The 12124-nt window shown below is 45.8% G+C and overlaps 1 protein-coding gene across 1 annotated transcript in view; it reads left to right on the forward strand.

Annotated features, from left to right (window-relative positions):
* Window positions 1–12124, forward strand: part of UBN1 (ubinuclein 1) — a 32438-nt gene that overhangs the window by 16835 nt on the left and 3479 nt on the right. The window contains 12 exon segments of the mRNA XM_079121691.1: window positions 862–932; window positions 2198–2327; window positions 2476–2594; window positions 2772–2811; window positions 2813–2901; window positions 3070–3213; window positions 4634–4684; window positions 4785–4806; window positions 4808–4828; window positions 5888–7105; window positions 10707–10956; window positions 11179–11268. Coding sequence (XP_078977817.1) covers window positions 862–932; window positions 2198–2327; window positions 2476–2594; window positions 2772–2811; window positions 2813–2901; window positions 3070–3213; window positions 4634–4684; window positions 4785–4806; window positions 4808–4828; window positions 5888–7105; window positions 10707–10956; window positions 11179–11268 — 2245 coding nt within the window.

Here is a 12124-nt window from a genome sequence, read left to right on the forward strand (position 1 = left end):
CAAGTTTGATTTCAGAAATTGTATTTTGCCTACATCCTGAAGATCAGCAACACTTTTGATTAGATCAGTCTCAAGAGTTACATTTAAAGAGTTCTGATGATTGGGCCACTTTTAAAGAATACATATTCCTGAGTCTTGTCTCCAGAGAGTGTGGTTCGCTGGGCGGTTCTCACATGGAACTGCTTGTGAGAGCCGCTCGCTCTGACATCAGCATGATTTGCCATTAGGATCCTTTCAGAGGTCTCCAGGCTGCTCTCCACAGTGTGAACTGTGTTCTCATGGAAAGCAAAAGAAGACAGTCTAATAAATTCCTGTCATATCAGGCAGTATGGCATGTCGTTCCAGGGATCTGGATGATGGAGAATTCGTTTTACCCTAAGTAGAGTAGGAATTTTCAAAAGATGATAATGACCTAAAGCACAAAGCTATACATTATTATTTTTATTGTTTTTGGTGTATAAAAGCTTTTGTCTCGTAGGTTTATTGAAGTTCTTAGTTGTTTTTATACTGTTGATGTATGGAAATCCCAATTAACTGTGTAGTTGATAGAATCTGGACACAGGAGTTAACGGAGTTGGCCTCTGACCAGATGCCTCAGGATTGCTTGGTCTTTGTGGCTTTCTTTTATGTGACTGCTGTTTTAAGTCCTGGAACGCACAGTTCAAGATGCTGCAGCAGCTTTGAAAAATAGAGCATTGATCACAGGTGACCTTCATCTGGGACTTGGGCAGACTCAGGAAGGTGTTGGGGAGGATTTTATTGACAGGTGCTTTTATGCAGCGGTGACTGGTGCCTGCGGGGGTATGTGAGGGATGCGTGGGGAACAGGTTCTAATGGCTGTTACTGTCTGCTGTGAACCAGGCTGCCAGAGCTGCCGAGGGAGAGAGCAGACAGAAGTTCTTCACCCAGGATATGAATGGCATCCTACTAGAGTGAGTATCATCTGTCTTTCTGTCCGTATCTGCTGTTACATGCCTGGGTTGGGCAGGCCAGGAGCCCATGGGACTATAGCTGACCAGCAATGAACTAGAGGACTTGGGTTAATACAGTTTTATTGATGTTGTTCATTAAATAAAACAAACCAGGGAAACTAAATATCTGTCTCCAGGAATGATAGATCTTACTAATCTTCAGCCACAGGCTTTATTAGCTACTGTACATATAGTCATGGCCTGTTGGAAGAGGATTTCTTGTCAAGTGTGAGATGAGATTAGAGAGAGAGGGTTGCTTGCATGTTCCTGAGAATCCAGAAGGTCGAGTGACAGTGTGGTGGCCTCCGGGCCTGCTCTGTATTGGAGTGTTCCTCAGCATTGGTTCTCCTTCTTACTTTTGCTCCCAGTGCCAGTGTATCTCATCCCTGTCACATTTCTTCCAAACCCTGAAACCCCTGAATCATTGCACTGTGTGAAATGGATTAAAAAGCAAAAACAGACAGACAGACATAAATCTAAACCAGATTACTGTATCTAGCCCCCAGCTTGGCAGCTTTTCTCTGGTTGCTTTATGTAGCAGGAGAGGGTTATTGCTCAACAACTGAAAATTTTGCAAATATAAGAACAGTTGTCAAGACTTGGGAATGTTCTAGCAAATGGCCTTGCTTTGGCCAAGATCTGGGCTGGCTACTTGGGTAAGGGAAGCATGGACTACAAAGAACACCTGAGGGTAAGCATGAATGAGAGGCTGTGTCAACAAGGAGCCCACTTGAGAATGCCAATTATGGAAAGTTCAAGGCACTGAAGAGAATATTCTGCTTATTCAGCTGCAGAAAGTGGAGGGATGAGGATTTCTTTGACCTCATAATCATGGAGAGAATTGGGAACTGGAAAAAAAGAAACACTGCTAGAAAGTATTTCCTGGAAACCCCAAGTAACTCTTTACTTTCCCCTGGATAGCTTTTATGTTGTCTTTGTGAAATTTTGTACCTGGAGCTTGTTCTTTCAGGCTCTGTTTTCTTGACTCCCTTTGACTTGGTCCTGTCCTTGACCCAAAAGCCTTAACCCACTTTACCTAGCCAAGTTCATCAAGTTTGGAAATTGATTGTTGATTGCTAAAGACTTGTTCCCTTGGCCATTCAGTTTCAGTGGGGACCAACAGGATGGGTTTGGACCTGCTTTTGGCACCTAGCTTGTAGGAGGACTAGTGAAGAGAGAAGCTGCAGTGAGCTGCAGGCTGTTGATGACTCTGTTCTGTTCTTCAGCATAGAGGTGCAAACTCGGGAGCTGAGTAGCCAGATCCGTTCTGGGGTATATGCCTATCTCGCTTCATTCCTGCCCTGCAGCAAGGACGCTCTGGTTAAACGTGCTCGGAAACTTCACCTCTATGAACAGGTGTGTGGTTTGGGGGCCCAGCTGAGGGGTGGCTAGTCGGTAGGAGGCCCTCCCTGTTGCTGCACTGCTTCCTTTTGATTACCCTGTTGTGCATACTCGTGAAGAGTGGTGTGTGAACCAGACTTATGCTATGTCCTGCTCTTTGCAGGGTGGGCGCCTGAAGGAGCCTCTCCAGAAGCTCAAGGAAGCCATTGGCAGGGCAATGCCTGAGCAGGTGGCCAAGTACCAGGATGAATGCCAGGCACACACGCAAGCAAAGGTTGCTAAGTAAGTGTCTTTTTGCCCTCGTGCACCGTTATTCTCCTGTCTCTTCTCTACACACCTCTCAGTATTTACTTTGATTCCAAACAAGACTCTTGGCTCTTTAGTCCCAGTTGTATAGGGAGGAGGAGGGAGAGGTGGGAGGGAAGGCTTCAGGATTCATTTCTTCTCTTCTCCCTGTAGGATGCTGGAAGAGGAAAAAGACAAGGAGCAGAGAGAACGGAATTTGTTCTGATGAAGAAGAAGATGAAGAAAAGGGGGGCAGGAGGATAATGGGACCAAGAAAGAAATTCCAGTGGAATGATGAAATCAGGTGTGCCTAAGCTGGGGCCTCATTGGAGGGTTTGTGGGCCAGTTTCTGAGCATGTTCCATATTGCTAGTGAAAGTTAGGATCATTTACTTTCATCAGGGCAACCGGAAACACGTGATTGACAGCTTGAAGAAGTGGTTGAAAGTTTCTGATTTCTGCCTACTTCTCAGGGAACTGCTGTGCCAAGTGGTGAAGATCAAACTGGAAAGCCATGATCTGGAGAGGAACAAGGCCCAGGCTTGGGAAGACTGTGTGAAGGCCTTTCTGGATGCAGAGGTCAAGCCTCTCTGGCCCAAAGGCTGGATGCAGGCCAGGTGAGGGTCAGTGTGATTAGACAGGAAGTTGTGCTGTCAGTGTCCCTGCCCGCAGGAGCCACTGTCCAATTAATTAAAATCTGATGTTATTTGAGTAATTGGGGTGATAGCAGCAGCTAGGAAGGGGTGTTGTCAGTCTTCCCTAGAAAAGGGAAAATGACCTGCAGGGTTTTGTCCTTGTCATTCTTCCCCCTTCTGTGACTCAGGATTGGCTGCATGCTCTTCTCATCCCAATGTGGCCCTTTCTTATTTTGACATAAGGGCTCCTGCCAGAAGTTGAATGATGGATTCATCTTGGATACTTCCTTTTTTTGTTGCTTTTTTGCAATTCTGAGGATTGAACTGTGCGTACTAGGAAAGTACTCTACTGTTGAGCTATGTCCCTAGCCCTTTTTTTTGTGTTACTTTGAGGTAAGGTCTTACTAAGTTGCTAAGGCTGGCTTCAGTCTTGCCGTCTTCCTGCCTCTGCCTGCTTAGTGTCACTGCTGTTACAGGCATGTACCACTACCCATCATGGGTACCCTCTTTTTTTTGTTTTGTTCAGTTTGTTTTGATACTACGGATTGAATTCAGGGATGCGTAACTATTGAGCCACATCCCAACCCCCTTTTGTGTGTGTGTGTGTGTGTGTGTGTGTGTGTGTGTGTGTGTGTGTGTTGCTGGGGATTGAATCCAGGGCCTTGTGCATGTGAGGCAAGCACTCTACCAACTGAGCTATATTCCAAGCCCTTTTTTATTTTGAGACAGGGTCTCATTTAGTTGCTGAGGCTGGCCTCAAACTTGCGATCCTCCTGCCTCAAGCTTCCCATGTTGCCGGGATCCCAGGTGTACACCACCAGGCCTGGCTTCATGGATACTTCTTAATGGTCCTCAAAAGTCTCATTTACAAGTAGAAGGACTGTTTTCTTCTTGGGGCTAAGTACCAGGCTTCTGTTGCAGAGGTTATTTTATGTCACGTCCCACAAATGGAGTATGTCTGCTGTATATAGGACCGGGAAAGTTAACTAGGGCTGATTTTCTATGTTAGGCCCTATTTATTTGTAATTTGCACAAATAGTAAAGCCTTGGGAATTGCTCCTCTCTTCTTATAGGTTGGACTTGTATGAAGAAACTTTTTTGAGTTTCTTCCCACATTTTCTTCTTGGCAGTGTCTAGGACAGGCAGTAAGGAAAGTGCTTCTGCCTTACGGAAAATGTGGCCTTGTGAGGTCGGGGACAGAGCCATAGTCTCTTTTGGTAAAATTCGTACTCTTAGCTTTTGGGCAACTAGTGTGACTGCTTTGGACTCAATGGGAATTCAGCTCATCAGTCAGCTGGATTTAATGAAGAGCGGCCACCAACTACCAGAATTGTCAGAAAAACTCTAGAAACAGAGTTGTGGTGTCTAGGATGAATACAATACTACGTTCTGTTTCTTTCAGGACTCTGTTTAAGGAGAGTCGACGAGGCCATGGACACCTGACGTCAATCTTGTGAGTGTCTTGGTGTTTTCATTTCTCCCGACACTGTTGTTTTTATCTCTTTTCTGTGGATCTCCTCTGAACCTTCCCTGTGTTTATTCCTTTGAAACAGGGCCAAGAAGAAAGTAATGGCCCCCTTCTAAAATCAAGATGAAGGTGAGTCAACCTGCTCAGGTCATATGCTGGCTGTCCTCTTCTCCCTGTAGCTGTACCCAGGAAACTTTTTTAAAGACCATGGCAGCTGTTGGGCTTCACTGGTCTGGGGGAACAGCTATTCTTGAACCGGGCAGAGACCTGCACTGGGCCATTTAATCCTCTCACCCCAGGCTCAAGTCTACAAAACAGTGCCTTGCTGGTCCAGTTCATGGGGTTTTTGTGGGATAGGTGGGTTCTTTGGCATCCCTCTGAGGAGTGAAGAGCCCCTATAGATGTGAAAGTTGTATACTGTATGGATTACACTCCTGGCCAAGTGCAGTGTAGCCTGGAGCAACAGCAGAAATAAGAGGCAACTCTGTTGAGCTACCTAGCAGAAGTGCAGGAAGTCCAGTGAGTAGATCACCTTAGATGTTGCAGAAACCTCTCAATGTAGAGAACATTGCTGTTTGCCAGATTTTTACCAGTTCCTGATGCTTGGTGGTGTCCTTAACCATACCTAAAGAGATCATGAGAATAAGATGTGCCAGTCATTTGTTGCTGCATATCTGCCAAGCTCCTGCAATGTCTGAGACATACCGTGGTGAGTACCAAGGGTGCAGGAGTGACAGGATAGATCCCTTTCTCAGTCCCATGGGCACTGAGGAGATGGGTGCTGGAGAAGTCAAAGAGAAAAGAAAACTAATGTGGGCAGTTCTTATGCCATGTGTCAGTCTGCAGCAGTGAACAGTTCGAAGTAGTGTGAATGCCACTAGGCAGTGTGTCTTTTTGTATAGATCTTGTGCTTTTTCAGAAACAAAAAAATAAAAGTTTCCCTGTGATTGTTGTGTCATTAGAAACAAAGCATAGTGGGATAAACCCAGCCCCAGCCAGCCAGACACATAGGAAAGGGTGCGTAAGACAAGGCAGGCTTGACACCTGCTCTTGTTCATACCTTGTTTTGTAATCACACAGGAAGCTCAGATCTTTGCAGCCTGAGTTGTTCTCATTTACGTCCTTACAACAGGACAGTGTTGGTGTCTTTGGACATTTCTAAACATCAGCATCTCTGTTTTCCTTTAGGAGTCATTGGCTAAGCCTGATAAAAAGGCTTCCATCCCATCAGGACAGATGGCTGGCTCCACTGCTTTGCCATCAGAACACCAGGGAGGAGGCCTGAACATTGGGGCCACAAGCAGGGAGCCCGTATCCCAGGTGTCTGGTGGCCTCACTAACCCTGCTCCTGTCAACCTGGAGGACTCATTGGATGAAGACGTGGGCCATGAGCCAACCTGCTCAGTGGAAGCGGTGTCCAAGGAGCTGGCCGTGTTGAATAGTAGAGTGACTGGGAGCTCTGAGTTCACAATGGCTGCACCCTCCAAAGCGCCAGCAGAGAAAGTCACAGGAGTTTTGTGTACGGAAGAGAAAAGGAACTTCGTTAAACCCAACCCCTCTGCACCACCACCCACTAGCACACTGCAGTCACCCCTCAATTTTCTGGCTGAACAGGCTCTAGCACTGGGGCAATCCTCTCAGGAGAAAAAAACAGAGAGTTCTAGCTACAAAGAGCTGCCCTGCCAGGCTCCCCTCAGCAAGGGCCTGCCAGAAGTACACCAGTCCAAAGCAAAGCACCACGGCTTGCCCCGGACCTCTCACGGACCCCAGGCGGCAGCTCCAGTACCTGGCCCCCAAGTCAAAGTCTTTCACGCGGGCACTCAGCAGCAGAAGAGTTTCCCACCCCCAGCTCCATTTGTCAACAAACTCCAGGGCCCAAAGGCTTCCTCCCCCCAGTGTCATCGTTCCCTCCTGCAGCTAGTGAAGACTGCAGCCAAAGGCCAGAGCTTCCATCCCACTGCACCAGCCTCCTCTGGAGGCTCGCCATCTTCCAGTGGCAGCTCTCATAAGACCCCAGCCTCGTCCACTGCCCTGAGCCATCCAGCAAAACAGCATCCAGCCAGCTCTGCAGGGCCATCTTATAAGAATAATCCATTTTCTGGCTCTGTCTCCAAACATGGGATTTCTTCTGGCAGCTCTTCCTCTGGAGGAACCCCAGTGCAGAGCTCTGCTTCTGGGACTCTGCTCCCCAGCATACAGCCTCCCTCCATGGGACAGTCCAGCAGCCGACCCATCCCAAGTTCAGCAGTGAAAAAACCACCTGTTTCCCAGAAGCTGACCCTGGTAGCCCCTCCTGGTGGTCCAAATGGAGATTCTGGTGGTGGTACCCAGGGAGTGGCAAAGTTATTGACCTCCTCCCTGAAGCCAGCCACAGTTAGTAGTGTGACATCGTCTACCTCCTTGCCAGTGAGTATCCCAGCAATGTATCCTGGCCCAACCCTGGGACTCAGGGACAAGGCCACTTGTCTTGCCCTGAGTGAAGAATGTGATCTGAAACTGAAGGTCAGGTGGGAACAGTGAGTTCAGATGCTGAATGAAGAACTGGGCTTCCTGCTCAGTCTTCCCTTTTCTGGCAGCAGGAAGGCCCAGGTTAGCCTGCCTGTCACCTTAGGAGGGTGAATGGAACAAAAGCAGCTGTCAGTATTGTGCCTGTAGGGAGGCTGGGTCTGCATGTGTAGAATGAGCCACAGAACTTGCCTCCCCTGACCTCTAACCTGTTCATCTCTCCAGACAAGGGGATGGATATGCTTTCATCTGTCAGGTGCTAGTCACATGGAGGTGTTCATGCCCCGGGAATAACAGTACCTTCTGAGAGTGATTCTCTGATTGGTTTTGAAGGATTCTGCAGGTCAGAGGTGATTTATCAGAATTCAGCAGCTAGTGAATGCTAGGGGTGGGGGGATAATTATAAGAACTTTGGATGCAGCTTGGGGAATTGGGGACTGAATCTAAGGACTTACACATGTTAGGCAAGTGCTCTGCTAGTGAGCTACATCCCTAGCACTCCTATTTCTTTTTTTTTTTTTCCTTTTTATTGTAAACAAATGGGATACATGTTTCTGTTTGTACATGAAGTAAAGGCATACCATTTGTGTAATCATACATTTACATAGGATAATGGTGTTTGATTCATTGTTTTTTTCCTCCCCCCACCCCTCCCACCCCTCTTTTCCCTCTGTACAGTCCCTCCTTCCTTCATTCTTGCCCCCCTCCCACCCCCCATTATGTGTCATCATCTGCTTATCAGTGAGATCATTTGTTCTTTGGATTTTTGAGATTGGCTTATCTCACTTAGCATGATATTCTCCAATTTCATCCATTTGCCTGCAAATGCCATAATTTTATTATTCTATATAGCTGAGTAATATTCCGTTGTATATGTATACCACAGTTTCTTTATCCATTCATCAATTGAAGGACATCTAGGTTGGTTCCACAATCTGGCTATTGTGAATTGAGCAGCTATGAACATTGATGTGGCTGTATCTCTGTAGTATGCTGATTTTAAGTCCTTTGGGTATAGGCCAAGGAGTGGGATAGCTGGGTCAAATGGTGGTTTAATTCCAAGCTTTCTGAGGAATCTCCACACTGCTTTCCAGAGTGGCTGCACTAATTTGCAACCCCACCAGCAATGTATGAGTGTACCTTTTTCCCCACATCCTCTCCAGCACCTATCATTGCTTGTATTCTTGATAATCGCCATTCTAATTGGGGTGAGATGGAATCTTAGGGTAGTTTTGACTTGCATTTCTCTTATTACTAGAGATGTTGAACATTTTTTTATGTATTTGTTGATTGCTTGTAGATCTTCTGTGAAGTGTCTGTTCATTTCCTTAGCCCATTTGTTGATTGGGTTATTTGTATTCTTGGTGTGGAGTTTTTTGAGTTCTTTATATATTCTGGAAATTAGTGCTCTATCTGAAGTATGAGTGGCAAAGATTTTCTCCCACTCTGTAGGTTCTCTCTTCACATTGCTGATAGTTTCCTTTGCTGAGAGAAAGCTTTTTCATTTGAATCTATCCCAGTTATTGATTCTTGCTTTTATTTCTTGTGCTATGGGAGTCCTGTTAAGGAAGTCTGATTCTAAGCCAACAAGGTGAAGATTTGGACCTACTTTTTCTTCTATAAGATGAAGGATCTCTGGTCTGATTCCAAGGTCCATGATCCATTTTGAGTTGAGTTTTGTGCAGGGTGAGAGATAGAGGTTTAGTTTCATCCTGCTGCATATGGATTTCCAGTTTTCCCAGCACCATTTGTTGAAGAGGCTGTCTTTTCTCCATTGCATATTTTTGGCCCCTTTGTCTAGTATTAGAAAGTATTTATTTGGGTTTGTGTCCGTGTCCTCTATTCTGTACCATTGATCTACCTGTCTATTTTGGTGCCAATACCATGCCGATTTTGTTACTATTGCTTTGTAGTATAGTTGAAGTTCTGGTATTGCGATATCCCCTGTTTCATTCTTCCTGCTAAGGATTGCTTTAGCTATTCTGGGTTTCTTATTCTTCCAGATGAATTTCATGATTGCTTGCTCTATTTCTGTAAGGTACGTCATTGGGATTTTAATTGGAATTGCATTGAATCTGTATAGCACTTTTAGTAGTATGGCCGTTTTGACAGTATTAATTCTGCCTATCGAAGAACATAGGAGATCTTTCCATCTTCTAAGGTCTTCCTTAATTTCTTTCTTCAGGGTTTTGTAGTTTTCATTGTAGAGATCTTTTACCTCTTTGGTTAGATTGATTCCCAAGTATTTTATTTTTTTTTTTGAGGTTATTGCAAATGGAATTGTTTTCCTCATTTCCCTTTCAGCTGTTTCGTCGCTTGCATATAAAAATGCTTTAGATTTATGCGTGTTGATTTTATAGCCTGCTATTTTGCTGAATTCATTGATGAGGTCTAGAAGTTTTCTGGAGGAGGTTTTTGGATCCTCTGAATATAGAATCATATCATCAGCAAATAGTGACAGCTTAAATTCCTCTTTTCCTATTCGTATCCCTTTAATTTCTTTGGTCTGCCTAATTGCTCTGGCTAGAGTTTCGAGGACAACGTTGAATAGAAGTGGTGAAAGAGACATCCCTATCTTGTTCCCATTTTTAAAGGGAATGCTTTCAGTTTTTCTGAAATGATGTTGGCCATGGGCTTAGCATAAATAGCCTTTACAATGTTCAGGTATGTTCCTTCTATCCCTATTTTTTCTAATGTTTTGAACATGAAGGAATGTTGTATTTTGTCGAATGCTTTTTCTGCGTCAATTGAAATAACCATATGATTCTTATCCTTAAGTCTATTGACGTGATGGATTACGTTTATTGATTTACAGATGTTAAACCATCTTTGCATTCTAGGGATGAACCCCACTTGATTGTGGTGCACAATTTTCTTAATATGTTTTTGGATACGGTTTGCCAATATTTTGTTAAGGATCTTTGCATCTATATTCATCAAGGATATTGGTCTAAAATTTTCTTTCCTTGATGTGACTTTGCCTGGTTTGGGTATGAGAGTGATATTAGCTTCATAGAATGAGTTTGGTAGGGTACCCTCCTTTTCTATTTCCTGAAATACTTTGAGAAGTATTGGAATGAGTTCTTCTTTGAAGGTCTTATAGAACCTATTTCTTTTTAAAAACAAAGACTAACCAAATATACACAAACATGTTTATTTGTTACATGTATTTACATAGTAAGCATATAAAATATGTGGGTACATGTGTGTTTTACGTATAAAAATATGCAAATGCATGCATTGGCATGTGTATTTGTGGATATCCACAGTGATAGTCTCTCCTCTGTTCACAGAGGAGGCACCTTTAGTGTCCTATACCCTGGAAAGCACTGCATGCCATTTCATAGACTGTCCTCGTTCCTCTCTCCAAGACTGCAGAATGGGAAAGTGCCTTTTCAGGGGCATTTGATGTGTGTCCCTGTTCTGCCTGCTCTTAGGTTTGGTGTGAGTTAACGGTGAACAGGACCAGGCTTCTGACCACTTGGCTATGTTTCCTCCCCAGAAAGGACCGGGTGGGGCTGTGCTGCTGACCAGCTCTTCTCCCTTAAACCTGCTGTCTTCATCCTACAAGTCCAGCAACCCCAAGCTGCCTGGGGCCGTGAACTCAAACTCACTAGGGATCCTAGCCCCTGTCCCATTTCCGCTCCATGTCCTCTCCTTCAGTGCGGACTCCTCTGCTAAAGCAGGGGTCTCCAAGGATGCCATCGTCACAGGCCCAGCCCCTGGAACCTTCCACCATGGTCTCAGCCACAGTAAGTACCTGTCTCCTGTCTCCCTGTGTTGTGGCGTGCTGTGGTTCCTGTGCGTCTGCTGTGACATGGGGAATGTCCCTGGGAAACTGCTGAGCCCCTCCCCTTTGGGTTTGTTTCCGAGACTGGTCTGGCCAGTCGTCTGGGGCTCTTGGCTGCCAGGGCTGTTCTTCCCTTCCGTCTTCATTGTTCGTGTTTTGTTCTCTCCCCTCCTGTTTCTCTCAGGTCTTCTGGCTGGCTTGCACTCCAGCCCGCCCCATGCAGCACCTCTCCCACATGCTGCTGTGTCCACCCATGTCCCGCAGAGTCTGCCAGGTAATTGCCAGACGGGCCCCATGCCATGCGCTCTGTGCGCAGCTCCTCCCCATCTTTAGGTGCTTTGTCTACTGCTGGGTCTTTGAACGTCTGCCTTGTCGTTGCTGTGTTGTCGTCTTGCCTCGTCTTTTAAGGGTCTGGCTATGTGGGCATCCGAATAACTGGGCTTCCACAACTTAGACTTACTGGGTTTCCACTTGGAACCCTTAGCCTGGGTGAGCACAGAAAGCTGTGGGACCTGACAGGAGGTAGAGTCTGTCCCGACCTTTAGCATCCTTTTTCTCTTCCGTTAAGAAGAAAGGTAATGGTAGGTCTCTCCGAAGGACCAGGGGGCACTACCAGCCTTCACAGCAAGACCATGCACTTTCTGATGTTGTCAGTTCATGGAGGTGCTCCATACTTTGCTTCTGTGAATGGGAAAATCCACAGAGAGGTGAGGGGCCACAGTACAAGACTCTGGAAGGAGTTTCCCTCTGTGGCAGCATGGACCTGAAAGAGAAGCAACTTTCAATTTGGCCAGATGTAAAACCTTCTTGGAAACAGATTTGGGAGCACACCAGGAACGAGGCAATGTCCCCACAGAACAGAGCCTTTGGAAGCAGCAAGCTCTAAAAAAGCTTTTGTATGTCGCTAGATTAGCGGCATGAGAAGCAGGCAGTAATGCTCCAGGCAGGCACTTGGTAGTCAGTAGACTTGCCATACCCAGTCCTGGATCCTTGTTTCTTGGGGACAGACCTCACGTAATTTTGGTGTGAGAAGCCTGATGGAACACTGGGATTTGACCTGGTGTTCTTACTGCTCTAGACTGCTCCAGATGCCCAGATGCTGCATTAGTAAGGGAAGAGCCAGTCTTACG

The sequence above is a fragment of the Sciurus vulgaris genome (assembly GCF_902686455.1).
Source record: "Sciurus vulgaris genome assembly, chromosome: 18".
Taxonomy (NCBI): domain Eukaryota; kingdom Metazoa; phylum Chordata; class Mammalia; order Rodentia; family Sciuridae; genus Sciurus; species Sciurus vulgaris.